Source organism: Apis cerana, linkage group LG2 (genome assembly GCF_029169275.1).
Source record: "Apis cerana isolate GH-2021 linkage group LG2, AcerK_1.0, whole genome shotgun sequence".
NCBI classification, from domain to species: Eukaryota; Metazoa; Arthropoda; class Insecta; order Hymenoptera; family Apidae; genus Apis; species Apis cerana.
The window spans coordinates 5,897,290-5,924,537 of record NC_083853.1 but is presented as its reverse complement, the minus strand read 5'-3'; the positions used below and the strand labels follow the sequence as shown (position 1 = coordinate 5,924,537).

General features: G+C 29.2%; 3 protein-coding genes and 2 long non-coding RNA genes across 43 annotated transcripts in view; 2 read left to right on the top strand and 3 right to left on the bottom strand.

The window, feature by feature from the left end:
* Nucleotides 1-7,910, bottom strand: part of LOC107994244 (uncharacterized) — an 87,286-nt gene extending 79,376 nt beyond the window's left edge. Inside the window, exons 1-2 of one of the 2 annotated variants that reach the window (XR_001765286.3) lie at nt 7,319-7,910; nt 7,144-7,234 (exon numbers count right to left, since the gene is read on the bottom strand). This is a non-coding gene — a long non-coding RNA (uncharacterized LOC107994244). Of the gene's footprint in view, nt 1-7,143 lie in introns of both variants that reach the window. The other variant, XR_001765285.3, reaches the window with a different exon arrangement.
* Nucleotides 7,911-16,785: 8,875 nt separating this feature from the next.
* LOC114577029 (uncharacterized) lies at nt 16,786-18,559 on the bottom strand. The gene is made up of 3 exons (XR_003696741.2): nt 18,511-18,559; nt 17,108-17,225; nt 16,786-16,932 (listed from the first exon to the last, which is right to left on the bottom strand). It is a non-coding gene; the product is annotated as an uncharacterized LOC114577029 (long non-coding RNA).
* Nucleotides 18,560-20,797: 2,238 nt separating this feature from the next.
* On the top strand, nt 20,798-24,588 carry LOC107994248 (uncharacterized). Of its 4 annotated transcripts, none has more exons than XM_017051043.3 (8): nt 20,798-20,930; nt 22,009-22,149; nt 22,326-22,443; nt 22,521-22,682; nt 22,762-22,995; nt 23,080-23,211; nt 23,296-23,468; nt 24,346-24,588. In XM_017051043.3, the coding sequence occupies exons 2-8, from the start codon at nt 22,013-22,015 to the stop codon at nt 24,419-24,421; spliced, it is 1,032 nt and encodes a 343-aa protein (XP_016906532.2). In that variant the 5' UTR covers nt 20,798-20,930; nt 22,009-22,012; the 3' UTR covers nt 24,422-24,588. The 4 variants fall into 4 exon arrangements, with proteins under 4 accessions (XP_016906532.2, XP_061927911.1, XP_016906534.2 ...); XM_062071927.1 differs by lacking the exon at nt 20,798-20,930 and adding an exon at nt 21,023-21,060; XM_017051045.3 differs by lacking the exon at nt 20,798-20,930 and adding an exon at nt 21,067-21,193.
* Nucleotides 24,398-25,711, bottom strand: LOC107994249 (N-acetyltransferase family 8 member 3-like). Its single transcript, XM_017051047.3, has 2 exons — nt 25,409-25,711; nt 24,398-25,177 (listed from the first exon to the last, which is right to left on the bottom strand). Exons 1-2 carry the CDS (start codon nt 25,705-25,707, stop codon nt 24,667-24,669), a joined length of 810 nt encoding a protein of 269 aa, XP_016906536.1. The 5' UTR covers nt 25,708-25,711; the 3' UTR covers nt 24,398-24,666.
* The window catches only part of LOC107994247 (KH domain-containing, RNA-binding, signal transduction-associated protein 2), a 100,867-nt gene continuing 99,329 nt past the window's right edge, over nt 25,711-27,248 (top strand). For all 35 annotated transcript variants that reach the window (XM_062071923.1, XM_062071925.1, XM_062071926.1 and 32 more), the window contains exon 1: nt 25,711-26,689. In XM_062071923.1, the coding sequence (XP_061927907.1) occupies nt 26,485-26,689 (205 nt within the window). In that variant the 5' untranslated portion in view covers nt 25,711-26,484. The remainder of the gene's footprint in view (nt 26,690-27,248) is intronic.

Sequence of the window (27,248 nt, the reverse complement as noted above, 5' to 3'; positions counted from 1 at the left end):
TTCGTTTTGATTTTTTTCCAAAACTAAAATAGTTTGAAAGCCTAAAAGCTTGTATTTTCATATTTCGATATTTTCTCGATATTCTTCGAAACAATGCCAATATTCTCCTTATAATATCCAACTTATGACGCCGTCAAATAGGCGATATAAGCTTCATTTTAATTTCAAATCTAGTTTTAGTCTCGAAAATTGAGGATCACTAGACACGAATTATGTATGCTGTTTCAACGGTTTTCATATTTCATGATACTAAAACGCGAAAGCTGACACAAACATGGTACACTTATTAACCAGAAAAATGATAAAATGACAAAATAACAAAAAGGATATTGCACAAATCTAAAAATATATAGTTATACTTATCGAAATCTTCTTCCAAAATCGATATTATCTCTTCAAATTTCAACGAATTCAAATTCAACGAATATCATTTATCCAATCACTTATCCTATTATAAACGAATTGTAAAATTATAAAACAAAATTTAATTTACGAACAGTGACCTAGTATATCCTAACTGATGAATTATTCTATAAGTAAGGAATATTTTCCCAACACACGCAAGAAACAGAAAAAATCCAAGTCGAAATATCGAATATAATAGAATTACACTTGACAAATTGGTTCAATCGTTATTGCGTCAATAAACCGGGCATGGAGATTCGTAGGGAAGGCAATTCCATTGCCGGACGAAATAGTCGCAGGCCAATTCTCAAAAGCAGAGATCCCACTATACGCTCTCCCGCTGATCCCCTCGTCCCACCTATGAATTTGGATGCAGAAAAGTGCGCTCGAAGCTCTCAAAAGCATCCTCGATGGTAGCGAGTTGCGGTCTTCGACATAGATATATTTCCATCGCGAACAAGAGGTCAGCTGGAAATTCGTAGGCGAATAACGCCATCGAATCTCGATCGTGAAACGTTGCTATTGGCTCTAGGGAATACATTTGAGGGATGTTGCGAGAAAGACAGACACTTTTGTCTGGTGTTTGAACAATGTATCGCGTTATCTATTCTATTTCTTTTTTTTTTTTAATATAGTAATTTTCTAAACTGTGCAAAACTAAGACAGATTTCTTAATCGTGAATGATAATTCTTGTACAAATTCGAAATTTTTTATATTTTTCTAATACGCACAGTAATAAATCTTTAATTATTAATTTTGAATTGATTGTTCTTTTCTAATTAATCTCCTATATAATTTCTTATTTCCTATAAAATTGCTTTAAAAAAATAACAGAAATACCGAACAAACTATTTTAACTATTTTAATTATAGAATTCCAAATTGTAACTTCAGAGATCGTTAATTTTTTGTCCTTATACATATTACGCAAAAAGAATTGTACATGTTCGAGCTATAATATTAAAAATCATGAAAAGTCGACGTATAATATAAAAATATAATAAATTTAATCAATACGTGTTCCGTTTCAGATTCGTTTTACCGTTTCGAAACAGTTTTGCAACACGATTAAATTCACAAATATTTTTATCGGTATCGTTCGAGCTTCCCGCGAAGAGAAATCAAATTACCAATTTCTTCCAAATGTTAGGACTTACGAGGAAAACGGGAAATCGATACGTGTCTAATTCTGATGAAGCACGAACAATAGGACAGGAAAGGATCCTGTTTCCACGGGCATGCATATGCATCTGTTCACACATTTGTGCGTGACGTCGCGTTCAAAATTGTCCTGTTAGAATAGCATTCGTGCAATTGAGTTTGCAAATATCGCGGTTGATTTCCTACCAAACAGTATAACGATCAATTTCGTACTTTAGTTTCGTTAGATCTAATTGTTCGCCCGCTCTATTTTCAAGATAGTGAAAATTCATTCGCTTCGTTACACGAATGTGTAATACTTCAACAAACAATCGAATAAAAGGAAGAAGAACTGAAATGAAATTCAATTCATTATATCCGAAGAATAAAAAGTTATTTTGCAATTAAAATCTATTTTTGCAATCGTGATTTCCATTAGCTTAAATCGCAAAAATAATCGTACGAATTGATTCGTTGGTGGAAATTACAATTTTATATTTTATTTTAATCCTGTCGTTCATATCGTATGTGAATGTTGCACTTTCCAAATTTTAAAAGTCACTTTCATCAAACGAATACACTATATGTGTATTCAAAAAAATTTCAAAAAAGAAATTTTAGGAAGAATTTTATCGTAGAATAAAATTCGCGAACGCAGAAGGGAAGAGAATTTATTTTGTTTAATTGGTATTCTCGTATTTCCTCTCTCTCTTTCTCTATATATATATACTCGAATTCTCCTACGTATCAGAGATATAACTTTAATTTACGTAACAAAGAACAACGAAGAACTTTGCATGAATAATTCGCGCCTTTTATCATAAAATCACCGTTGAATAAAAAACCACTCCCGCTCCAGTTTCCTCGAAACACCCGCTATATCTCGAGATACATCCATCCTCGCCAAGGATATCTGTCGTTGTTTTCATCTCCATCATGGAGTTCCACGTTTCACCAAGTTTCTAAGCTTTAAAGTCGGAAAATTCTTTTAACGAGTATCCGCGTTGCAAGAAAGGCACGGGCTTTTAAGCTTCTCACTCGTCCTACGGGGGAATTTCTCGGAACAGCAAGAAATTGCCCGGTTCTCGTGCTTAAATGCCCTCGTTACGTTGTATTCTTCGAGAAATATTTGAATTGCTGTTAAAAGGGAATAGCGGAAGAAACTACGTTTGATCGAAAAAAAATTTTATATTGGGATTAAATCGACAATTTTTATCCTACAAGATAAATCTCGTAAAAAATTTTAAATAAAATATCAAATCCGAAAAATTCGGAAAATCTTTAAATATAATCACTATAATACGATAATAAACGCCAAACGAGGGTGAAACAAGGGGAGGAGGAAACAGGAGAACGTGTATACAGTGTCGGATAGAAACGAAGACAAAGCGAGGCACGAATGGCGTGCAGAATTACGAGAAGATCGCGTGCTAATTTTCCTCTCTCTGCTAGACCCCTCTCTCCTTTACTTCTTCGCTGTTTCTTTTTTCTCACGATTCCATCATACAGCGATACCCAGAAAGGATAGGCAAAGGATATCGCCGAAAATCGCGGCGATACGATTGGTGGCGCGCATTGCATCGCCAGGCACGTTGCCAAAATATTAGGGGCGTGAACGAAATCGCGATCAGGTCGTTGGAAAATTAATTTTCCAATTCGAGAATTTGCCAAGATCAAAGATTCATTCGTTCGCTATCTTAGCCTTCCTCTCAAAAGAAGGGATATAATTCCTTTCCCACCGATTTAGAAGAACTGGAAAGAGGATGGAAGAATGGCGTTCAGAAATACATGAGTTTCATTCATCGCGATCCTAATGACACCTAAATTAATGTCCTTCTATCGAGACGAGCTCGTTTGACTCCCTTTTGGATCCTTTTATTAACATTAAACTCGGGTTTAAGGAAGAGTGCCTGAAATACGTTATTTATTCGTGAGAAATAAATAGAAGAAGAAGAAGAACGAGAAAAAGCAGCAAGATCGTTAATCGATCGTTGGGCTGAGATTGGTTGTTTAATTGATAATTCGGTTACGGGAATATATAAAGTGAAAAATGCGTATATAATGAAAACGCATTATTCGATCGATGAGTTCTGATTCCGTATAACGAATGCCCCGCTCCCTGTTTTAATCTTGCAGCTCGTGTATCGCATATTTACCCGGTTTTCATAAAAGGGAAAAAACACAATGTGCCAGCCGAAGTGAGCATAAATCAATTTTATGCCTTTCAAACTCGACGCATGACACGTAAAACTCTTTAAAAACAATGGAGCGATGGCATATCGCGCGATATCAGCTACAGTTAGCCCTTTGTTCCCGGCACAAGCGATAAGGGGACTTCTTCATCGTGTTTCGCGAAACCAGGTGAAATTTTCTACCCGTGAACGTATCCTTTCAACGACGATGATATTTCTTTGTCCTTCGTATATACGCAAATATCGTGATAAATAAAACTATGAAAAATATCGTTTAATCAAGGTTTCAAACGAAATGAAAATTTCCTTTCTCTTATATATACTTTTACACATAATAAAGGAATCATTGATTTATTTTTATTTTTTGGAAGAGCGGTCGTGTCATCGATTCGAACAATCAATCAATTCGAAAAAATGGTAATCGAAAAGCGTGATTAAAGCTTCTAAGAGAAGAGGAAAGAAACAAATAATGGACGAAGATACCTTCCGACATCGTCTTTCCCTCTCCCTTATCCGTGATGTATCGAGTTCTACAGAAGCGCGAGGATAATAATGCACGGCGATGGAATCCTAGAAATCCAAAAAGGAAATAAACAAAGATCGTTTTAAACTACTATCCACTGCTATCACATTCCCGATTTCAGTTAAGGGAAATCAAGTGGATGGTAGTTTAAAACGATTTCCCCTTCCTGCTCCTCCTCCTCCTCCTCCTGCTTCTCTTTCCTTTTTTTCTCTTATTCGTCCAATAGTCGCATTCTCTCCTCCCCCGCCTCCTGACTTGACCTATCTCAACCCAATTTTAAACTTAGCGTATCTCTTGGCGATGCGAGGGTGTATATGTGAGTTTCGCGCGTTACTCCGTTGCCGAAACTAGCACGGGGGATACATCAAGGTGTATTGGATATTTGCATTCGCCTTCGTGGTCAGAAAACTATGTGCCACCGAGACGTGAGCCGCATACGCAAATGGAACTTTGAATCTTTTTACCTTATCTCCCATATGTATCTCCTTGGACGCGTAAGTGGAAAATTGTTTGAAGAAAAATTTATGAGAAGTTGTCGATGTGTTCACGGTGTTTGCGATTGTTTTATGTTGATGATATCTTTTTCGATATTGTTTTTTTTCCATATGAATAATTTTATAAAAGTATAAAAATAATATTTGTAAATTTATTAGCCGATGTACGATAAATTTTGCGATTTTAAGTATTCCTATGTTACGATTCGTTCATATAATACATGATATATCCATTTTTCTTCCTCTTTCTACGGAAATATTATAAATTAATGAAAGAATATCTTCGAATGAGTTGCAACGGTTCATCCTTTATTTTGTCTGTAAATTTTATCTTTTTTAAATACATGCAAATGTACGAATCTATAATAATTATCTTGAATGCCTGTTCGATAAATTTTTCCCCCTTGTTTTTATTAAAATTTAATTTAAAAAACGGGAAAGAGGAAGTTAAAAGTTCTGATAAAATCTTTAAAGTTTACTATCATGTATCAATAAAAATTGTATCGATATCGGTTAGTTTCAATTTCAGTATCGATATCTCGTGACGAACGATACGCGAACGCGTAGACTATAACCGATACAGTTTGCATATAAAGATTCAATATCGTTCGATAAGTTCAATTGTTTTATGATATCCTGAAGAAGATTTAAAAACGATTAAAATATTTTCTAAAAGAACGTAACAATTTTTCATTTTTGTAAATAGCAAAAAATTTGACTAAAGCATTACACGAAGAAAATATGTAAAAAAGAAAAAAAAACAAATAGTTATGAAATACCAAGTAATATATCGATATCCTATATGATGAAAATTTTAAATCTATTTCTATTGTTAAAAAATAAAAAGTAGAAAGATCATTTTCAGATATCGTTTACAATTAACTGAAACCAAAAATTATTTATCGTATCAATTGAATTCGAATATCGATACATGGAAAAATAAATTCATATATTAATATTTCGATACAAATGTAAAACACAACCGGATATCTTTTTATGAAAAAAATATTTTCGAAAATAAAATTTAATATTTCATTTTTGTTACGTTACAAAACAAAAATGACATATGCAAAAAAAAATGCGAACACAAAATACATAGCTAAAAATAATAAATAAAAATCATTTTGTCTAATTCTAATCCAAACCATTGAGAAACAATAATTTTAAACCAGGAATGTTTTTAACAGCAGATTACATAACAATCTGACAAGACATTTGTGTTTTAACTACGTTTTTCCATCTCATTTTGCTTCCCGCTGCTATCCACGAAACTTTAAACAGCATCACCGTTTCCTGCTGTATCCCGTACGGGCACGCAATTAAAAAGAAGAAAACAAAAAAAGCTTTTAGTGCGCAGTAAAAACCATAAAAGGAAAAGATTACACGGTGTAATTTCGTGCACGGAGAAAGAAACGGGTTCGTTGGTACGCGGCAACAAAGTACTGTCACAAAAGAAAGTGTAAAAGCGCCTGTCCAGATTTAGAACCTCAATTAAGGCTATGGAGAAGAAGAATCAATGCAGAAACACCGAGTAATCCATCCACTTCCATGGACCGCGACAGTGACTTTTGTTCAAGTAGAATTGGGCGAGTAAATATAGAGAAGGAAAAAGGGTAAGAGTTAGAAGAAAAGAAAAAAAAAACAGAGAATGAAAAACGGAAAAAAAAAAAAAATAAAATAGAAGTAAATGGAACGGGTACACCACCATTGCCCATCAACTACGAATTTAGCGTTTTCGTTTCCGCGAGTGGAAAATAGGTGGAAGGAAAAGAAATAGAAAAATAAACGATCGAAGTTTGCGATCTTCGTGTATTTCTGTTTTGAATGTGTTCTATTCGGAAGGAAACGTGGAAACTTGGCGCGATTAAACTTCTTCCATTGTGGAAAGTTAATCGCTTGGAAAATGATTCTGTAAATTTCTCGTTATTCACTCCTTTCGGATATTTACTTCGTTTCGAACGATTTTAAATATTAAAAAGACAGAGTTTATCGAAATATCGATGAAAAATAATGATTTATCGAATATTATAATCGACAATGGACAAATTTGCGAATAATATACTCGAACAATCGAACGCCTGCATTTGTTTGGAACGTCTAATTTCTAACGAAACGATGTTTAAAATAATAAAAATCTAATAATTTTCATTTTTAAATAAAATTTTACACAGAATTAAAAAACTCAGAAACGTCAAGAGTTACCTAGTATAAAAACTTGATTCATTATTCGAAGTTTTCGTAATCTAATCCATATTCTTCCCCGCCCCCGTTGTTACATATTCCGTCATTCAAACACGTCCAAAGTGTCCGAACAACCGATCGATCAACGAGATCACCCCGATTGTCCCCAACGGAAGAATCAACCACGGTGAAAAACTTTGCACTTTACCTTATCCAAACCGCTCCTCGACCTCGAAAAATCCGTGGCACCCTCTACCCCTCGACCACCGCTCGCATTCTTATCCCTTCATTGGCGGCACCTTAAAAAAAACACCCTTAAACACTGCACGACGCGGTCCACGTTGTATCACACAAGAAATCACGTGTCCGTTTGAATACGTTACATGTCCAAGCCGCGTGGCGAACACGATCGAAATGAAAACACGTATCCCAGAAGGGCAACCGCGCGACAAGTTTCCAACTAAACACGCGCGGCCTTGATACTCGCGCGATCCTTCTCATGCACGAATCGAAACACCACTCATGACTCACGAAAAGAAAAAAGAAACGAAAACAAACGAGACGAACAAACTAAATCGAGAACTCGTGAATCATAGCTGTTTCTCGAAATCAATGGTAAACAACAACTCGATCAACGATCAACCATGCTTTCTTCGCGTTCACGATTTCGAATTTTCTTTCAATTATCGCGAATCGGCTCGCTACGACGTCATCGAGCATCGACACACGCGACGAGGCCCAAAGACCGACGAGAAAGATAGCCGAGCAAGCCGGTCCAACAGTGGATCACGTGGCTTTTCGCACGGGTGGCCGCCGCTCGCAGCCTGGCAAGGACAACACCGTTACACCTTCTCGGCGACCCGTCGAGAACTGCGTTCACCACGACTCCCCACCTAACGCTTTGGGGGCAGGACGCCCGACGTCGCCAGCTAGACACGACGCGCGGCGTCGCTCCGCCCCACGTACAACTACCTGCACCCCTCCAACGAACCCCCCTCGCGGATCCTCTCTACCCTTTCTTTCGTTTTCGGCAGCTCTTCTCCCGTTCACCCGGCATCCGATCGTGCCACTTCACGCCGCGCCGCCTCTCCCCCGAGATCAACCGAGAACCCTTCCTCCAGCACCCCCCTTCTCCCCCTGTAATCCTACGCTTCGCGTTGACCATCGTCTCGGTTTCTTTCCGCGACGACAAAGAGGGGGCTTTGTTATCGTTTCTGATAGTGGAAACACGGTGGGCGCGCGCGTTACGAAAGTGAAATAATTCGGACGATACTCTTTTTCTTCTTCTTCTTCTTTCAGTCGAGCAGAATTTTTTAATTTTTTATATATATATATATATTGGGATATTTTTATTTTCAGAGAGAACTATTTTATTTGGATATGCAATGCGGGGGAAATATATAAAGTATTTTTTTTTTTGGATATTTTGAGAATAATTTGGAAAGATTGGAATAAAAAATTCATTCATTGGTTCCAACGCGTTTTTAAAATAACTCTGAAGAAAGATTTTTGGTAAGATTCCGACACATTCATTACAAATGCAAATTATTGTTTTATACGTTTTTATGAAACGATAAGAAGAAAGTTTTAAAAATTCTAAGAACGAGGCAAATAACTTTATGAATATTCAAACGAAAATAATATTCGCACTTATGATAAAAATCAAAATTTTAATTCGAATTTTGAGAACGAATGATAAAATAAATTATTTTATACGATCCTTATTATTTATTCCAATTATTCAACCTGTTTTAAACAGAGCTTAATTTAAAACTCATATCCGCTCGAGAAAGAATATGAAAATAATATTTATAATCTGATAAAGGGTATTTGTTTGTTAAAATAAATTTCATTTTTAATACGTAGCAAGTATATGTACAAAAGCAACCCGTGTAATCAATGGAATAGCGATCTACTGTTCCACTTCGTTAATGAAACTGATATAATCGTTCGAAATGAGATGCAAATGGTCCAGGATGTGGTTGAAATGCAGATACAAGCAGCAAAGTTTTTATTTACAATTTCTATAACGAGACCGGCCAGTATAATGCGTTTCTTTTTTCTCGAATCGGATCGCTCGTATTTCTCTTCGTTTACGGATGTATTTCTCTTGTCACTTTCTCCCTTCCCCTTGAATATTCCTCTTTTCCATTTATCAATCTCTCTCACGGTGATATTTTAAAGATTTAAAACAGTTGACGCAGAGATTTGAAGCATGATTGACGTAAAACCCTCTCCAATTTTTCTATACAACATTAAGTCGAACGAATCTTACTTTCCATTTGAATCGTAGACATTTAGATCTTTATCAATTATTTATTCCATTTCGTCCCCCTAATTTTTCGTTCACAATTTATTTTAAGAAACGATATCTACGATTTTATAAGAAGAAAAGAAAATTTTAAGGAACGAAAAGTATTAAAAGTAAATTATTAATTCTGAATGGAGAAAACAAAACTTATAATAATATATAGAAAGCTTCTATGAGATGATCGGGAAAATAAAGGAAAATTCAATTCAAAAATATAAACAAGATAAACGATTTGAACGAAGAGATATTTTCCAAATCCGATTAATATTGATTGACATATCTCACTTCATCTTTTTTATCATTGAGAAAAAAATCGTTTCGTTCTAAAACGACAAACAATGAAAATAAATATTGCTCCCTTTAGCTAAACTAACTCTTAATTGAGAATTGAGAAAAATAAGATTTTCCTTCTATAAAAAAAAAGAACAGAAAGAAATTTTACTTTTAACGATATTATTAACTAAAAATAAGATCGTCAGATAAGGGCAAAAAAAGCCAAATCTATTAATCAGAACGAGGAAAAGAAAAATCACGATCTGCAATGAAAAAAAAGTTCGATTATTATTTCTATATTGCGATGAATTAGAGCGTTGTATCTACATTTTGGACAACGTATTACGCGTCCATTTTCTCGCGACGAGGAAGAGAGAATCGAATAACGGATAATATTTAACTTGTCGAAGATCAAGGGATGACGACACGAAGGGATGACTAGGATGAAGCAAATGGTTAAGAAAGACGATGTTATTCGAGTAATGGAATAAAAACACTCGACCTCGATGTCACCGTCATTGATACGAGAGGCATTATCTTTCACTTTCTTGTCCATTGAACAGATACGTCAAAAATTTCATTGAAAAAAATCTCTTTTTATATTTTAAAATAAATACAATAAATAACTATCGCTTAGAACAATTCAATAATCTAACAATCTTTATTTAAATCGTTCGTCTCTTCGTAAAAATTAACGATGATTAAATGCGATTCGTTGTTGAGCAATGATTATAAAAGAAAATTTTCAAATTTCGATAGACTTATAAGAAAAGTTGTAAAAAAAAATTTTTCACTTGGAATGATAGTGGGATCTTTCTATCGAAGATGTGAGTAAGGGTGGAATTACGAGCGTCAATAGGTCGGTGTAAAAGTAGAATGTTCGGTTTCATTAATGCGCACAATACGAAACGCATACGCAGGTGCGACGAGATAGTACGTGTTTCGCAGACCTTTTATAGATCCGTGACTGCTTTCGATACCGTATACGCTGGACCGTAATTAGTCTGTAGGACTGGATTCAGCTTTCAATGGACCTTCAATGAGCGCTACTAATGACGGCCGGATGACGCATCCGGAATCCCTGTTTAAATGATAGTATGCTAATCCAATGGCAAGCATTTCGCTTTTGCGCATATCGTGAGATATATGCGTTTCTGTTAACGCTATACTTTCTCGTTGTCCCGATTAACAATATCGTCACCTTTGCCCGAATAACTTTACTTGAAATTCAAAGTTAATTTTCAATCCAATTTTTCTTTTTTTCTCGAATTCGATCAGTTTCAGAAAAAAAAAGGAAAGTGGGCTAGTTTTTTTACGCGACAGAATTTTTTTCTTCTCTATACAGTTTCCAATAACACGATTTTAAAATCCTATAAAAAAATATCTAAAAATTTGAAGATCTTTCGAGTTGGATCACAACGTGGAAGTACACATTACCCTCTACTACATGCAACAACAACAAAATTCGATCATTCCACTTCGATTTTCGATAACCTGACGATGTTTGATCTAATACGTAGCAGGATGGATTTACGTATGGAAGATATAGGAAGCAGATCGCAGGCGAATACGAATTCCCACGGGATCCCTGGACGAGGAAAAGTAGGGGGAGGGCGTGAGAGACACGAAAACGTAAACAGTGACTTAAATCACCGTACACCGCCCCGGGGAAAAATCGAAACACGGTGTACGACGGAAGGATACCTCGGCGAACGTGGCGGAATGATGAGGTGTCGCGCTGGAATAGACAAGGAGGACTTTCCGGTCCGCTATTCCATCCGATTCCGTAATCCATTCCGGATACCAGCAAGGCGTCTCGCCTTCCTTCCACTTTTTTCATCCTCGTCCCTCCCTTCGATTGGAAGGGCCGACGCTCGAGGACAGGATACAAGACATCAGTCTTTCCTGTCCTCGCTTCGTTCCAGGGGAGGGAGGAGGGGGCTGCAAGATTCCACGACCAAATTCCACCCTCGATCCGCCCTCTCCTCCCTCGTTCAATACAAACGCCTTTCTCTCCGTGCCCCGTTTTTCTTACCCTCCCCTTCTCATCTCTCTTCCCACCCGTGCAATCCTCAAAATATTCAAATATATCCCTGTTTACAGGGGAAAAACGAATCCAAGAAAAAGAGAAGAGAGAAGAAAGAAGAAGAATGCGAACGACAAGGCGAGGAAGGGAAAGCAAAAGGGGCAGGTGTAGATGATGGAAAATATGAAGCGAGAAAAACGGACAACGGTGGTGGATCGTGCGACAGGAGGGGGAAGAGGAAAATTAGAATGGAATTGGAGCGGCGAGGGCGGGCGGAAAAGCGGGTGGAAAATCGAAAAGGTGGTTAAACCGGGAAACGGTGAAACGAGCGAGGGAGACGGGACAGGAGCTACTTGTGAGAGGTTGGGTGTAGTAGAGCGGGGCTCGCATTCCAAGCAGACTTGGTGAACCGGGTTCATTATTTTCTCGTTATAAGTTTCTACAACTCGAGCTTGTTGTCGTAACGCTGTTAACGCGGACGCGTCGCGAATTGTTAAAGCGGGTGGCGAACGATCGGCGCGCGTATATATTTCGGCGGCTTCCTTAAACCCCGCGTCACGCGCCGCCCTACCATTTCGTTCCTTTTCAACCCCGAGCTTTCTACTCGACTGCCACTCTCCATCCCCTTAGTCTGCTTCGCCCTTTATTCTACTTCTTTTTTTCTTTTTCTTTTTTCTTTTTCTTTTCTTTCTTTTTTTTCGTTTATTAATAAACGAGCCATTGTCACTCGGGCAGTTCTCTCTCTTTCTCCTTCCAGAGAGGGAGAAAAGGGTGACGAGAGGGTGGAACGAGAGGGCGCGAAAAGGAAAAGCTGGCAACGACAACGAAGAAAGGCCAATACTCGTCTCATTGTTCCTTTGCGATACCCAGCGGAATTATTGAACAAGCTGGTGACTTGATGTACTGCCTCTCGAACATGGTGAAACGTTACCGTTGAAAGTGGAAAACTGTCACGAGTATCGTAAAGAACTTCGTGACTTTTAATGTTCTTTAATGTTTCATTAACTGATTAGTTTATTCATCGATCATTAATTAAGTTGCAAATTTCAATTCGGATTATTTTTCGAACAGTTTATTTGGATAATGACCAAGCCTAGTGAAGAGTGGATAATCTTCTCGAGGAGTTTATGTTAGGAATAAGATTTATTAATCGAATGAGTTTGGAAGGGAAATTTGAAATATCGCATTGCTTAAACTCACTTTAAATGGAACGACGATTTAATATCGTGACCTATTCCTATGCAAGTTTAATTATCGTTCTAAATATTCGTAATTACAAACATTATTATAGTACAATTTGAAACTCTAGAACCTAAGACGTAATACAAGCCACACGAAATATTAATTAAACGTCGCAAAACATTTGCGATAAATTCGACTTATCCAGTCAACAATTTCTTATCCTTCTTTCATTCAATAACTTTCGAAATTGAACAGAATGATGAAAATTGTAGGATGCGATAAATTGATAGCCGTTCGACGATGGTGAAAGAGTTATAAACAAATCGTCGGAGAATTGAAAACGTTAAAACGGCGAAACGAAACGAAACCGAAGCGATTCGGTTCGATTCAGGCGGTGCAAATGAGTGGAGCGATATTAAAATCTACGCGGGCAACAGATGGGTTTGGATAGCTTTACGATGCTCGAGCCAATAACGAAAATCATTAAATTAGCTTTAACCGCTGGTGCACGGCGTACTGTTAACAGCGTACTAATTTTATTATTTAGTAGCCGCATAAAAATCCCTGAATTCCCTTCGTTGCTTCTCACGACGACGCAATTCTCGAGCCTTAAAGGTAATAACTTTATTCTTAAACGTTTTATTTGTCGTCAAAGTAATTAAGTTATTACCTTAAAAACTTAAGTAAATCGTTAGAAACATCATTTATTTATTGTATCAACACTTTGAAATAAAATGAGACACGTAAAAGTTTTACAAATTATTCCTGTCTTTATATGTATATGTATACGTGTTAAAGAGATTTGTTGATTGGGAAGAATTAGTTTAGATATTCAGCTTGTGGGAAAAGAAGATATTTCGTCTTCTTCGGAAAGATGAGATTATTAATATAAAAAAAAGGTTTTCACAACACACATTAATGCCAACAACTGTTTGAATTTAGTTCGGCCAAACACAGAATTGGTGCTAAATTTAATTTACCAACTATCAAAAATATATTGATATCCTATTTTTTATATATATATATATTTCTAATTATACTGACGAGATAGATTTCTCTATCTTTATCTATATACCTATACCTAAAAATCATATTGACAAGAATCAAAAGAGAAACGAAATAGATGTGTAACATCTTATAGAACTTTATAACACATGTTTTGACCTCAAGAAAATTCAAAATTTTTCTTATACCACGTATTACGCCAAATATAAAGATTTTTCAAGCTTACCTGGAAAATTTCTTCTTTTAATAATAAAATAAAGCTGTAAAATTAATGAGAATGAAGAGACTGTAGTCAAATCATTCTTATGCAACTCTTTTGGCTGCACGGTGATCCAAGAATAGGATCAAATTCCACGATAATAGTGGAAGGGCATTGGGCAATTTGTAAACGAAATATTATAAAAATCGCGATCATTTTTAAACGCAACACTACTTCAAAAAACGCGATCATTTGTTAACGCAACACTAAGTATCACTAAAATAAACGTGATGGAGAATATCCCAAAATTCTAATAATGAAAATAAATTTTTAAGAAATTTACTATTAACAAAAAAAAAAGTTATAAACGTTTCAACATTAAGGATTACAACAATGGAAAATTGTAAATGATTTTACAATTTAAGTAAAAAAAAAACTCTATAAAAAAATGATTGAATAATTAAAACTAATCGCGATATTTTGTAATTTGTAATACTATGGTAAACTATTTTAACGCAACGTAGTTCAAATTGAAATTAATTTTCGCAACTCTAAATCAAACCGTAATTCATTTATCGCAACACTAATAAGAATAAATCGCGATTTGCCCATGATGATCGAATGATAGCATGCAAATACTACTGCTACATCTACATATTATTAAAAGGAGCATAGTGATAAAGTAGTAACAAAAATGACGTCCCATCCTTTGGATCGAAACACGATCCAAAAGATGAGAAGCCATTGGTAGTTGCCCTCTTCTATAGCAATTTGCCGGGCCTCTTCGGCTTATAGCCTTTTCTTTCTTCGAGCGCAATGCCCGCTGAAACTTAAAACTAGGTTCGAGATTCCCTAATAATAAACAATAATAAAAGAGAAAAAAAAATACCCCGGCTCTACCTACTTATCACTAATACACACACATACCAGAAATTATGCTACCTATCCTACCTAGCTCTATATTTAAAAAATGGCAAAACAGGCACACCAACACACTCTCTCTACGGTTCTCACACATAACACTCGGGCGCAAAAGCCTACACTAGGAAGAATGTCCCGGGACACCTTCGACACCCGAGCTTGACACGCTACTTTCATACTCTAACTTTACGTACCATTTTCCTGAAATCGACTGACAATAGCTAGTGTCCATTGCGTAAATTATAATAAAAACATCTCTATCTATCTATCTCAATTTTAATTGTAAATATTTATATATTTATTAAATTTTCCCACTATTATAATTTGTAATATAATAATTTGTGATATATTATAGGACTGTGATATTGAGATCAATAAGTTTATATGTTATCCGCAATGTTTAATAGCTTAATATTGTTATTATAAATGGTGATTCGATTGATAATTAAATAATAGTTGAAACGACGCAATTCCACAGCCTAACCACACATACATAATATGGAAAATACGTCGTGCACGATACACTAACGCATTGTCAGTCGCTGAGAAATAATTATAAGCTTATAAACTATAACCATCATGCCCATTGCCTCTCTCTCACTCAAGTAGCACCTGGGCACGTGAGTAAGATCCTGGCTATGAACATGGAAAGGATTAAATCTGAAAATCCTGATCTAAAAAAGATATTAGTGCATTTATCTAACGAGCTAATGTTCTTTAATTTCATATGTTCTTGTTTCAAATTATTTTTGACTTTATTTTATATTCTATTTTATTAATTTAAAGAATTATTGATATAAATACAAAGATTCTGTAATAATTGAATTGAATTTAATAAATTATTAAAAATGTAAAAGAAATTGGTAATGAATTTAAAAAGTTAAGATTCAATATAAGATTGAAATATAAATATTGATAGAGTATTACCTCAGGCGATTCCTTCATCAAAGCATATCATTGAAGAAATGTAAACAGTATTCAAAACTTGTTACTTTGATTTCGAAATCTACCTGTCGCGAAATGTCTTCTTACACATAAGATTTTATTATGTTTGTAAACAAAATGAATTTAAACAATTAAACTTAAAATCTATGATAATCGAATAATAACAAATTATTCAAATTTAAAAGATAGTTAAATTATTATAAAGCAAAAAATGAAAAAATGAAAAAAGACTTTAATATTAGTAATATATTTAAAAATACACAATGTGCAAGAAGACCTAGCCTGATTTAATAAATAAAATAATAAATGTTACTACTCATGGGTATAACAAATATATATATATATACCCATGATCACTATGCTCCTGCAAAATTCTACGTATACAACCAATCACCCGTGTCGATTCGGATCTTTTATCCTACGACATGATTGAGTGATTGGAGGAACAATAATGCATGCGACTCACCATTACGTTGTCAATAAATAGTTTATCATGGCTCTCAAGAAGTAGATTTCATCAAATGAGATCATAAAAACTGAAGAAAAATTGGGAAATATCTGTAACAAAAAGTGAATATCATAATTTAAAATATAATATTTATTATTCAAAAAAATATAAAAGAAAGAAAGTTATTATTTATTAAAATAATATAAATAATAAAGTATATATATATATAATAAAATAATAAATTTTAATAAATTTAATAATAATAGAAATAATAGAAATAGATTCTTAAATATTAATATAAAGATTTAAAAATTTAAAAATTGCAAATCTAACAATTTTATTCAGAAATAGCAAAATAAAAAATTAAACAAAATAAAAAATAAATACCTTTTTATATATTGAATGCTCGTTTTGTTTTTAATTGATTTTTACACTGACTCTAATTCCGAAAACGAATATATAAAAAGAAAAAAAAGTAAAAGACTACTATATCCGTTTATATTATAATTGACGAACTAACACTGATTCTAATTTCGCGTATGATTATTGAATTTAATTAAAATCGTTATATTAAAAAAAAATATTAAAAATATTGTTACAACAAATATATTCTATTAACCGCATTGCGCGCGGTCACAAATAATTTTCACCAAACACAGAAAAAATCTTCATAAAAGTTGTCAGTACCTTCAATAAAAAATAAAATATTATATATAATTTATTTTAAATAGGATAATAATTATTAAAAATTTTTGAAATAATGAAAAAAATTAACAAAGTATGTTAAATTTCAAACTTGAGATAGAAATATAATTAGATTAATAAATATAATTTATTAATATATTAAAATGAGAAATTTTACCATTCGTCGAAGCCATTTTAATTTCATTGGCATCCATTGAAATTTGAAATTTTTATATATCTAATGAAATTCTTCCCGCCATTTCGCCATTTTAACGATTAACTGCATATAACAATATCTGCACAAAAAAAATCAAAATTTTCAAATACACATATAAATTGTAAAAGTATTAACCGATTATATTAAAATAAAACAATAATCAAGCACAAATTTCATTTCACAAAGTTATAATATGAATAATAAGCTAACTGTAACCTGTATGCTCAAATAATATATGGATGAAAAAAAAGAATTTATTCGCGAAAGGATTATCCATTTATAATAAGAAATACGTAATTATAAATTAGTAATATATGAATCACAAACAATAACTATAAAATAAAACTACACAGCACAAAATCTTTAAAAAATCACAAGTTTCAAGAAAAAATTATACGTCTATACACTTCAATCACCGAAACTAAAATGACGCCACATTGTGATTTCGATTATCGAATTGAATTAGAAGGAGAGATCGATAATTTAATAATAATCGAAATATCGAATTTCGATATATACGAATGCCTAATTTCATAAAAAAAATATATTATAAGAAATATTTCTAATTTCTAATCTCTTAGAAATAAATATATATATATATTATACGATAAATAAATTATATATTTCAAGAAAAATGATATTTTTAATTATTATAAATATCGATATTACAATGGCGATAAACATGTCAATTTCGATTATCGAATCACGAGTTTGGAAGGGAATATGCTTTGTAATTTGGCCAAAATATATCGAACAAGGTATGACCTCTGTTCATAAAAACTCTATATTATAAGAAATGTTTACAATAACCTACAGCAACGAAAAAGAAATATAAATATATAAATAGGACGAATAAATGTTCACATTCATATTTAAAAAAGAAAAAAGTGTATTATTAAAATAATTTATTTTAATAATATAAAATTGACTCTAATAAATATATATATCTGTTATATTTGTTTCAATATGAATAAAAATCTATTCTAAATATTCTAAATACGTCTATTTTTACAAAAAAGAATCAAATATTACCTGAATATCAGAAGAATTATCGATTATAAATCACCATATATTTCTTTGAAATTTCTGAAGAATCCCAATCAAACAATCTGGTCTTTTTAAAAATAAAAATCATAAAAAATGTATAAAGTTGTAAAATAAAGTAATAATTAAATTGAAATTCTAGCTGAAAAACGTAATAATAATAGAAGCTACCGGTAACCTCAATAATCAGATAAACAATCGAAAAAGTAGAAAGAAATTCAAAGACTACTTAATTTTGTTATAATAATATTTAATACTTTATTAAATAAACAAATTATTTTATAAATGCAGTAATAGAATAATAGAATAAAATTACTTACTATTATTGTATGTCCTAAACCGGAGAATCATCCGACCACAATGATTTTCGATAGACGAATGACACTACTTGCCTAAATACGTGTTACAAATTCTCCCAGGACGTTTCTAATTGGCTGGAGCGATACGATTCCTTATTTACTTAAACCGCGCGAAAATTAAAGTATTTTATAATACATATATTTAATTATAGATTTTAATATAAATGATCTACAAAAAGATTGTTTTTTAAATATGCAATAAAAGTTAATTATTAAAATTAATTTGGCATAAAAATTAATTAAAAATAATTCAAAGAAACACAATAAAGAAAGATATAAGATAAAAATTAATTAAATTTGAAGAGACTGTAATATAAAAAGGAAGTTAATATAAAATATAATTAAATTAGAAAAAACTGAAATATAAAAGAATAAGTTCAAGTTAGTTTTTAACTCGACATCGCTTTCCAAAGAATAAATTTTTTTCACTATGATCTTTCTAATGTAATATTATTAATTAATAATTTGGAAAATAATATCAAATAATAAATTTTATATTACACTAAAATATTCGTATTACATTAAATCCAAGAATTTATTTTATAATTTATTTAAAATTAAGATATCCATTTACATTAAGATTAAAATACAATGTATTATAATGATTCCATGTTGTATATAAAATAATATCTAGTTACAATTTAATATATAAAAATATTATGAAAATTTAACAATATACATATAAAAATTTAAAAATATAAATACGATAAAATGTAAAATATAACATATAAAAATATAAAAATATATTCAAAATTTAATATGATATAACGTATCCATCTATTTGAACATAAAAATAATTAATTATTGATTTTTATTATAATTTTTCTAAAAACTTCTCTAATTTTCTAATAAAAATCTTTTTTAAATTCGAAAAGAAGCCAAATTTCTTCTTGAAAATTTTTACATAAAATTCTTTTCAATTATATAATTTTTACATGGTATTCTATGATAAAAAAAATTAATTTATGTATAAAATACATACATTCTATATGATATATAGAAAAAAGATATATAGGAAATTTTTCTATATAGACATATAGAAAAAAGATATATATTATATATTTATATATAAAATATGTATATTTCTTATGTCATAAAAGAATATAAACATAGATTGTACAAAAAAATTGGGGACAAACTTTAAAAACATATATTACTCGTCGAAAGAAATAAAAAAGTCTTAATAAATATGGATTTAAAAACTATTAGTTTCAAAGTTAAAAAATGTTTTTGTTACTATTGTTTCTATAATATATATTTAATCTGTCCTCTGTTCATTTCAGTATATATTTTGGTATGTTTTTTATAAAAATACACATACATTAAAAAATACCCTATATTTCTTGCCAATATTTGTTATAATTTATTTAATAAGTTCATTTAATAAGACAATTATTATATATATATTGTATACTATTTATTATATAGTATATTTTTTAAATATCTTTATAGATAAAAATCTATTGTAATCTATTCTACTTCTGTATAACATATTTATGTGTGTGTGTGTGTATATGTTAAAATAAATAGGAAACATATATGGAACATATATTATAGATAATATGCTTAATTTCTTATTAATAGAAACATCTTGTAATTCTAAAATTAATAGTTTCTATATTTATAAGAATTTTAAGATTTCTAATCAATTAAATTAGATTAAGCAAAGAAGATAATAAAATTAATTAATTACCAAAACTCTTTTAACAGCATAAATTAAAGAGCCAATAAAGAGAGCAAATAGTAAGAAAAAATAGAATATACAAATACAATAAAAATAGGCAAAAGTTAATTTTAGCGCCATCTCTTGATTATTTTTAAAATATTATACAATAAAAGGGGAAAAAAGTGAATCCCAACGCCATCTCTTGAGTATTTTTAAAAATATTATACAATAAAAGGGAAGAAAAGTGAATCCCAACGCCATCTCTTGAGTATTTTTAAAAATATTATACAATAAAAAGGGAGAAAAGTGAATCCCAGCGCCATCTCTTGAGTATCTTTAAAAGTATAATTAAAATATTTATGGTATTCGATAGATGGCGGTCATAGTCAATTCTAATACTATTTTACTATTTTCTTTCTCATCTACATTAATTTCATTTATATTCTAGAGATGGCGCTGATTACCAAATTTTTCCATATATTGCTTCTTCCGCTAACATAAAAGTATAAGTATATATACACAAATATACACATATTATATATATGTTAGTCTGTAGAAATAATATTAAAATTCATTTTATTTGAAAAAGATGGCACTACTGTTATTTCATATTTGAGACCCATGTTTTTAATCAGTATTATTCTTATCATTTAGAATGTTAATTTCTAAACTTGTGCATCGTTGGATAAAAAGACTTTCTTAAAACTTCCTAAATGTGAATGGAAATAAAATTTCTTATTTAAATATAAATTTAATGATTAAATTATGATCATAAAAAATATAATTACAAAACATATACGTAAAATTAAAGTCAAATAATACATGATTCTTTATATGCATTTAAAGTTATTATTTTTATCATATATTCAAGATAATATTATCTTCATATATAAATAGTTATAAATGCTTTGGAGAAAATAATTATAGTAAATTTATTTTGAGTGTTAGTTCTTGAATGCCAAATATATAAAAAAAGACGTAATGATAATTGACTCATATATAAATAATTTTTGTATTATGATTGTTTCTTATTTTTTGTGAAAATAAAATAGTGAAATTTTGTGAAAATTTTAAGTATTGAATATAAAATATTTAATTATTTAATTGTAAGAATTTAAAATATTTAATATTTGATGAAATTCGATACGTTTAAGAATATAAATTGATTATTGTAGTACAATTTTGGTGTAATAAAAATATAAACTGTACTTATAGAAATTTTTGTTTCAAGTATAATAAAAGAATAAAGTACAATAAAAATTTAAAAATTATATTAAATTGATCTTTTTAAGATAACATTATTTTTTTGTAAAAATGCAATATTATTTGTAAATATATAAATGAAAATTACAATTAAATGAATAATAAAATATTTTTATAAACTTATTGATTTATTTAAATTATTTGAATGAAAAATGTAAATTAATGTATTTTTCTTAAAATAAATTGCTGTATAAAAGACAATGGTGTCTTTTATTAATATCAATTTTGTTTTATTTTTGATATCAATTTAATGTTATTTTTATTATTTTAAGTGAATATTATAAAGATATTATAATTTTACCTATTTAATATTTCATCATTAACTAATTTATATTTTACTTTTTACTAAATTCTTCATTTAAAGTGCATACAAATTTCACTCTTTTTCTTTTTGTCATAAATTCATAAAATTAAATTTATAAAATATCTTAAGTATTTTTCATAATAATACAATATAATTTTTTTCGCATAAATAGATATTTCAAGTAAAGATTATTATGATTTTAATTAGTTTCATTATTGATATTTAGAAAAATGTTACCAGCAACATATGTTGAAGGTTTTCACGATTTAGAAGCTGTGAAAACTATGGAATATAGAAAACTTGGTAAAACCGAATTAATGGTCAGCAAATTATCATTTGGTGGTGGACCACTTGGTTGCCATTACGGGTTAGTATTTTTTTCTTTTTTTTTTTAAATTGTTATATTAATAAAATAGTATATAATTTTTTTTAACATTTATAAAGAAATTAAAAAATTCAAAAATAAGTTATTAAAGATTCTTTTTAAGTAAGTACATTTAGCATTCATGATTTTTATTATTTTATATTTTTATTTTGCGATAGTACATTCGATGAAGCCAAAGCAATTGAAGCGATACGTGAAGGAATAAAACGGGGAATTAATTACATTGATACTGCACCATGGTATGGCCAAGGTCGTTCTGAAACTATCATTGGAAAAGTAATTTCATTTTTTTTGTACATATCGAAAATATATTTTTGTTTCATTTATTTAATATTTAAATATTGGAATTTTAGGCTTTGAAAGGTATTCCGCGTGAAGCATATTATATTGCCACAAAAGTCGGAAGATATGAATTAGATTACGAAAATATGTTTAATTTCTCTAAAGAGAAAACTAGAAAAAGTTTTAACAAAAGTTTAGAACTTCTTGGTTTGAATTATGTTGATATCATACAAGTAAGTATATTTAACTTTTTACCCATCAGCATATTTAGTTTTTATTTATTTTATTCATTAATTAGTAAACATTTTGCAGGTTCATGATATTGAATTTGATCCAAATTTAGATATAGTAATTACGCAAACTTTGCCAGAATTATCATTACAAGTTGCGGACGGTAAAGCAAAATATATTGGTATCACTGGGTATCCGGTTTCCATTTTAAAAAAATGTATCGAGAAAAGCGATATTAATATTTCTTGCATATTAAGTTATTGTAGATATACTTTAATAGATGATACTTTATCTGAATATATCTCATTTTTCAAGGTAAAATTTTGTAATTGTTTATTGTTAATTGATAGTTCTGAATGTTATATTTTTTGATAACTTAAATTGTTAAATAAATTTTAGACACACAATATTGGTATAATTAATGCTTCTGCACCATGTATGGGGCTTTTAACAAATAAAGGTCCACCAGCTTGGCATCCTAGTTCAGAAGAGACAAAAAAAATATGCGCAGATGCTGCTGCATATTGTAAGGTATATAAGTTTTAAATTTCTAAATAAGTATTTTTCAGAAATTCTTCTTTCATAATACAATATATTAAAAACTAAAATTTGTAGGATTATGAAACAGAATTAGCTAAATTAGCATTATGGTATTCTATGCAATGCAAAGATATTGATACATGTTTAGTTGGAATTCAAAATTTAAAGGAATTGTATATGAATATTGATGTATTAAAAAATGGTATCACAAAAAAAGAGAAAAGTTTACTTCAAGAAATACAGAAAAAGTAAGTACATTATTAAAGTAAATAACATTTAATTTTTAATAGATACATAATTTTTAAAAACAATTTCTTGTTATTATTTTATATTTTTTATACAGATTAAAAAATAAACTATTCTATAAAATTGTATTATTAATGGATAATAATACATATAATATTATTAACATATAATAATACATATATATTTATTAATATAAATATCTTTTTATTATATCCAAACTTATAAAAACAAATATGTTATATACGTAAATCCTAGAAAAAAATTTTTTCTTATGATATGTTATTTTGAATAATATAATAATATTTTTTGATATATTTTATAAATTATATAAAATTAATTAATTATTTTATGAATGATTTATTTTAATGATAATAAATAATATATAAATTTTATGTTTATTATTTTAAATTATTAATAATATTAATAAAATTATTAATATTAATATAAATATATGAAATGAAGAATAGAATCCACTTTTGCCCTATTTTTTTATAAGCACTATATATATTTTTTCAAATTTTTTTTATAGATTATAGATTAATATTCTTTATGAGTTATAATCTTATTTATTTAAGAAAATAAATATTATGTTTTATATGCTAATAATTCTCGTTATCAAAGACTTTTAATAATATACGATTATATCTTAGCTACACATTTTTATGATTATAAGTCACCAGATTTTCTTCATAAAACTTTTTTAATCTTATGTGAATTAACAATAATTAAAATAAAAATTTTTCTTAAAGAAATAATAAGATGATTAACTAATAATATATTAAACAGATTTATGTACAAAATTAAAAAATTCATTTAAAATAAAAATTGTAACTTTTTTATAATAAAAGATATATAAAATGATTCTTTTCTTTATTTCAGATATTTGTGCAAAATAACAGAGAAACACTGGGAAAACAAAGAACTTCAAATATATTGGGAATATATGAAAAAGTAGGAAAAATATATTTTTTTATATTATATACAATGATAAACATAATATTTAATAATATTTTAAATTATTATTATGTAATCTATCTTAATTTAGAATATGTAATATGTAATACAATATAAAGTATTACATTTATCATATAATATAAATATATTTATAGAATAAAGTATAAATGCAATTTTTTTTTGGAATACAAAGTCAGACTTATGAAATTTATAAAAATTTAGTCCTGTATTTAAAAAAATATTAAATTACTTATTAAGCATTGATCTAGTGTAAACTGTAGGCACATAATCATCTTCACCAGGTTTAATTTGATATGTCAATTCATACATTAATATAGTTATAAGGGAACCCAAAATGGGTTTATGATACATTTGTTGTAATTCAAAACCTTTTTTAAGACATAGTTCTCTTCCTCCTTCTGTATATTCTGAAGCAACAATATTAGCACAACTATACCCTTCATCAATAGCAAACTGCACTGCAACATTTATAAGGCACGAAGCTATTCCTTTTCTTCTATATTGTTGATGTACATATAATCTTTTGATCCATGCACCTTTATTTAATCTATGACTTTTACATAAGGCAACAGTTCCTACAATCTTCTTAACTTGAGATGAAATATCAATATTTGAATTACGGAACTGTTGTTCTGTCATTATAGTATAATGTATATTCTTTGCAGAATGTGTCATTAAATAAGGTTCAAATGCTTCAGCAATCCAAAAGCATGAAAAGGCATTAGACATGTAAATCCTGTTATAATTAAATGAAGAAGTTTTTACATTAAAATTTATTTTCATGTGAAGTTTGTTTCTGTGATCAAAATTTTATTATCAACATGCTATTTTTTTTGAACATATTTTAATTACAAGATTTTTAAGTATAACAATATAATATATATTTAATATATTTTTAATTTTCAATTTTTAACTTAATTATAATAATATTACCACAAAAAAATAAATAAATACAAAAAATTTTTACCTTGGTATATTAGAAACTTCTTCATTAACTTCCATAGCTTTCGTAGTGAAACCTATGTAAGTTCCAACATACACAAAAAAAATGACAAGAGGAATAACTAAAAGGCAAACTGTTAAAGGTAATCCAAAGAAAATAAACATTATAGCAGCGAACAATATCATTAATTGAAAAGTCAGTTCTTTAAGTACAATTCCAAAAAATGTTGAATTTAAAGAAGACATTACACCTGTCTTCACTAATTCTTTACAATTAATTTCATCGCCAGGTTTATAACTTCGTATTACTATAATATGACTCATGTTGAAAAATATTTATTTATTTTATTCTATTTATACTTTTATACATAATTAATAAAGAAATTCAACATAATATATTATGAGGTTATAATATTTTCGATATTTTCGCCATCTGCAGCTAATACAAATACCGATAGTATCTATACTTAAATATGATCAACATTAAAAATTTTTTTTTAATATACAAAAATATATAGAAATACTAGAATTTTCAATATTAAATTATTATATAATAAGAAAAATATAAACAATTTTAAAAATAACCTTAATTGTTTTAAGCCATAACTATCATTATAACACATATAATATAATATAATAAATATATAATGCATTATTTGTTATTTTTTAATTGTTAATATTATATATTTTTAATTAAAATAACAGTATCTTTAATGTAATTACAAATTGTTTTCTATATTTTTAATAACTATTAAATTTTATTATTTTTTTTTATAATCATATATTTATTCTTTAATTTATATAATAAATAACAAATTTTTTTCATTATAAATGTTTTCTAAAAATATTTTTTAATAAAATAAAAAATTGTGATTTAGTATAAAAATATTTAAATTTATAGATATATAAATAATTCACACATGCATATACGCCTTAAGGTTAGTTGGAAGTGGAAGAGTCAGCGTTCAGCCATTGCAAATTGCAACTCTGTTCCGAAGACGCGTTGTGCGCGAATGATTTATTCCACTTAATTATTTAATTAATAGAATTATTATTTTTTGTTTGATATCGTTAGAACCATCTAATAAAACAGTGATAATCATGAGCGATCGACCAAGTAATGGTGAATTTAAGTATAAAAGAGATGAAAACTCTGATTCGGAGGCAAAAACATCGTCGGAAAAGGAACGTGATGAAAAGAAGTATCAAGTTGACAAAGCCGGAGAATATGTTCGAGAACTTTTACAAGAAAAAGTTGAATTGGATTCGCAGAAATGGCCTAATGCAACGAGACTAATTGATCAAGGTAAATATGACTGTTCTATTATTGTTTTTATTCATTGTTTTTTAATCATTTTTATTATTTGTAATGCGAATGTTTATGTTTCGTTTGTTGCTTGTATATTTATTTTTGTGATTTGTTGATATAACTTCTTGTTGCGCAGTTTTTTTTTTGCTTTGAAATCAAATTGATTGATAGTTAAGGTTAGACTAATATGTAAACGAAAACGAATTATAATTTAATTAATTTTAAAAAATTTTTTTTTATTATCATTTGTTATTGTTACATTTATTATTGTTATATTATTAATTTATGGATTTCTGAATTAATCATTTTCTAAAAATTTATATTATTGTGTAATATTTATAAATACAAAATATTTAACGACAATTGCTAATTATTTGTATATTTATTAAAATAGTTTATATTAAAATAAATAAGACAATTTTTTAATGAATTTAGTAATATATGAATTTTTCAAAATAGAATATATTTAATTTAAACAGTAAATATTAAACTTTATATATGTTTTATTATATGTTAAATTATTATATCTTTATATGTATAAAAATATATTAAAAAA

Coding starts and splice junctions, on each gene's coding strand:
- LOC107994249 (XM_017051047.3), bottom strand. CDS start 25,707: ATGAGTCATATTATAGTAATACGAAGTTATAAACCTGGCGATGAAATT. Junction 25,178..25,408: donor GAAGTTTCTAATATACCAAG/GTAAAAATTTTT, acceptor TAATTATAACAG/GATTTACATGTCTAATGCCT.
- LOC107994248 (XM_062071927.1), top strand. CDS start 21,038: ATGATTCTTTATATGCATTTAAA. Junction 22,444..22,520: donor CTGAAACTATCATTGGAAAA/GTAATTTCATTT, acceptor TTGGAATTTTAG/GCTTTGAAAGGTATTCCGCG. Junction 22,683..22,761: donor ATTATGTTGATATCATACAA/GTAAGTATATTT, acceptor AACATTTTGCAG/GTTCATGATATTGAATTTGA.